Consider the following 2,485-nt stretch of genomic DNA (forward strand, 5'->3'; position numbering starts at 1 on the left):
GGCCAACAAGGGGCGCGCTGGTTGGTGGGGGGCCGACCAATGAGGAAGCCGCCGCAGTCCCGTCGGAGGCGCGCGCAAGCCACGCGTCGTTTGAGGCGATCTCGAGCGGTTCAACGCCACACCGCGTGGCGTGGAGCCTGTGGTGAGGGCCCGCGTCGTCCGGACGCCGAGCGACTCCCGCCGCCGCTCAGGCGCCCTCGCCTCTCACCCGTCGCGCCGGGACCAGGGCGGTCGTCTCCCTCAAAGCCCGGCTGCGCGGCGTCACCGGCATGAGCACTCCGGATGAGGGGTCTGTCTGGGGAGCGGGTTTCGGCCCCGAGGGCGGGGAGCAGGCCGGCGTCCGCCCCTCCGGCCCCGGGGCCCCGCGGGCCCCGCGAGCCCCGGGACTAGGTCTGGATGTGGGCCCGCCACGGAGCGGCGAGGGCGAGGGCGGGTTCGCAGACGCCGAGGGCTTCGAGTCCGAGCGGGAAGTGCTGGAAGCGGGAGGGCCAGTGCTGTGGGGCCGCGAAGGCCGCCCCGGCTCCCCGGCCGACGACAAGGGGGACGCCCCGGACTACGCGGCCCACCTGGCTGACGAGTCCGCGGCGGACATCGTGCAGCAGCTGACAGACCGCGACGCCCTGGGCCTGCGGAGAAACCCGTCCCCCGAGAGCTGCGCCGCCGAAGCGTCGGGCGGTTGGGCGGGCCTCGACGCGGGGCCCAGTGGGCGAGGCGCGCTCGGCCTGGGCCGCGTGGAGTCGCAGCCGCCTTCCGCCGCCGGGCCGCGCGTGGCTGGGCCCGAGAGCGGCCGGGCCTGGGGGAACCCGAGAAGAGGCGCTAAGAGCAGGGCGAATGCCAGGACGGATCGCCAGCGGCCCCCCGCCGCCGCCGCCGCCGCCGCCGCCGCCGAAGCCGAAGGCCTGGGCGCCCCGCTGCCTTCCGACCCCGAGTCCTCCGATGAGTTCGGGGAGATACAGCTGATGAGGGTGAGCATTTACTCCAAAGAAGGAGGCCAGGCCAAGCCCGGCAGCCCCGAGGATCCCGGGGACACACCCAGACACTCGAATTTCCGCGTCAGGGAGAATTTCCTGCACGTGCCGGGCCCTTTCCTGACCTCGGCTCCCCGAGGATTCACTTCGGTTGTGGAGAGGCAGGCCATCGGAGAGCTGGACATGCCCTCCTCCAAGAAAATGCAGAGTGTGGTCTGGGGGAAGGGGGAGAGCAGGCCCACCTACCGGGGAGCTACCGCTGTTGCTGCTACTGCTGCTGCTGCTGCTGCCGCTGCAGGCGGCTTGCCCCGGGCCACCTCTAGGAGGAAGGTGACCCAGGAGAAGAAATCCCTAGGGGGCCCCTCAAGAGTCGCCTCGGGGAAAAGCTTTCCTTCCTGGGGGCAGAGAGTCTCGGCAGCTCCCCTGGAACCGGCCACCTTCCCCCCAATCTCTGGTGTCTCGCTGCTTGGCAAGTCCAAGAAGCATCCCGTGGGCCCTTGGGGAATCAAACAGCCCAAGCACACGGGGGCCGGGAAGAAATCGGTGGCCAGGAGGACACGGGAGGCGGAGGTGGTGGCGTCGGCAGGAGAAGGCACTGACTCAAACAGAGACGCATTCCCAAAGGGCCAGGTGAGTAGGCCATGCTCCTTCTCTCTGGGTGCCCTTCCTCTCCCCCTGCCCCTCCGGCTCTGCCCAGTTCTTTACCCATGCTGCCTCTGCCCCTACTTCAGGGGTTGCCGTGGGTGGCCCTGGGTCATTGGGATCACTGGGATGGCAGACGGGCTCGAGGGTCGTTTTCACAGGGGCAGGTATTAACCTGGGGGTAGCACTGCGTGTGAGCCCGGCACCGTTCTGAACCCTTGGCACGTTTCCTGCCTCCTTCCCCCAGAGAGGCGTCTGGATGAAGGGAGGACTGGTAGCTGATTGGAAGCCAGGAACCCCTTCAAAGTTTGGACCACGACCCTTCAGGCTTTAGCTGCCTGGGCTTTGTCAGTGGCCTACTCGTCTCCCTGGCTCAGCCCTGCCTCCTGGCCTGGGGCTGATTGAGGGAGAAGGTACCAGCCAGATCGGCCTCTGAGTTCCCTTGCCCATTCCCCGCCTCACCTCAGCTCTTATACACACATACACACACACACACACACACACACACACACACCCAAGTCCAGATGGGTGAGAAATTTTTCTTTTAGCTTCCAAAACAGAGGCCAGGGCCATCTTGTTTGTGCATGCATCGTGGAGAATGCAGCACTGGCGACCTCCAGGCCAGAGACCCCAAAGTGCCAGGAAGCTCGGAACCCTTGGCTCCGAGCCAGGGAGACGTCCTGCCCAGAGGGCCTGCACCCTCGGGTGAGTCTTGTGGGTGTCAGAGGAGAGCGGGGGAGAGGGGAGGAGGAGGAGGGAAACCTCTGGCTCTGGCTCTGGCTCTGGCTCTGCTGGGGGCTCAGTTCTGCGGCCCGCCCCCCCGGGCAGCTTCTCGCACTGGACATGGGGTGTGGACAGGATCGGCCTTAAGCCGC

General features: G+C 67.4%; 1 protein-coding gene across 1 annotated transcript; it reads left to right on the forward strand.

The window, feature by feature from the left end:
* Positions 1 to 269: 269 nt before the first annotated feature.
* On the forward strand, positions 270 to 2,315 carry LOC111140379 (uncharacterized protein CXorf49 homolog; the record flags this gene model as incomplete). Its single annotated transcript, XM_022492647.1, has 2 exons — positions 270 to 1,598; positions 2,159 to 2,315. Coding segments are annotated over exons 1-2 (1,486 nt in total), but the record flags the coding sequence as incomplete, so codon positions are not given.
* Positions 2,316 to 2,485: the final 170 nt, after the last annotated feature.

The sequence above is a fragment of the Enhydra lutris genome, unplaced genomic scaffold, assembly GCF_002288905.1.
Source record: "Enhydra lutris kenyoni isolate GAN:26980312 unplaced genomic scaffold, ASM228890v2 scaffoldscaffold762, whole genome shotgun sequence".
Taxonomy (NCBI): Eukaryota; Metazoa; Chordata; class Mammalia; order Carnivora; family Mustelidae; genus Enhydra; species Enhydra lutris.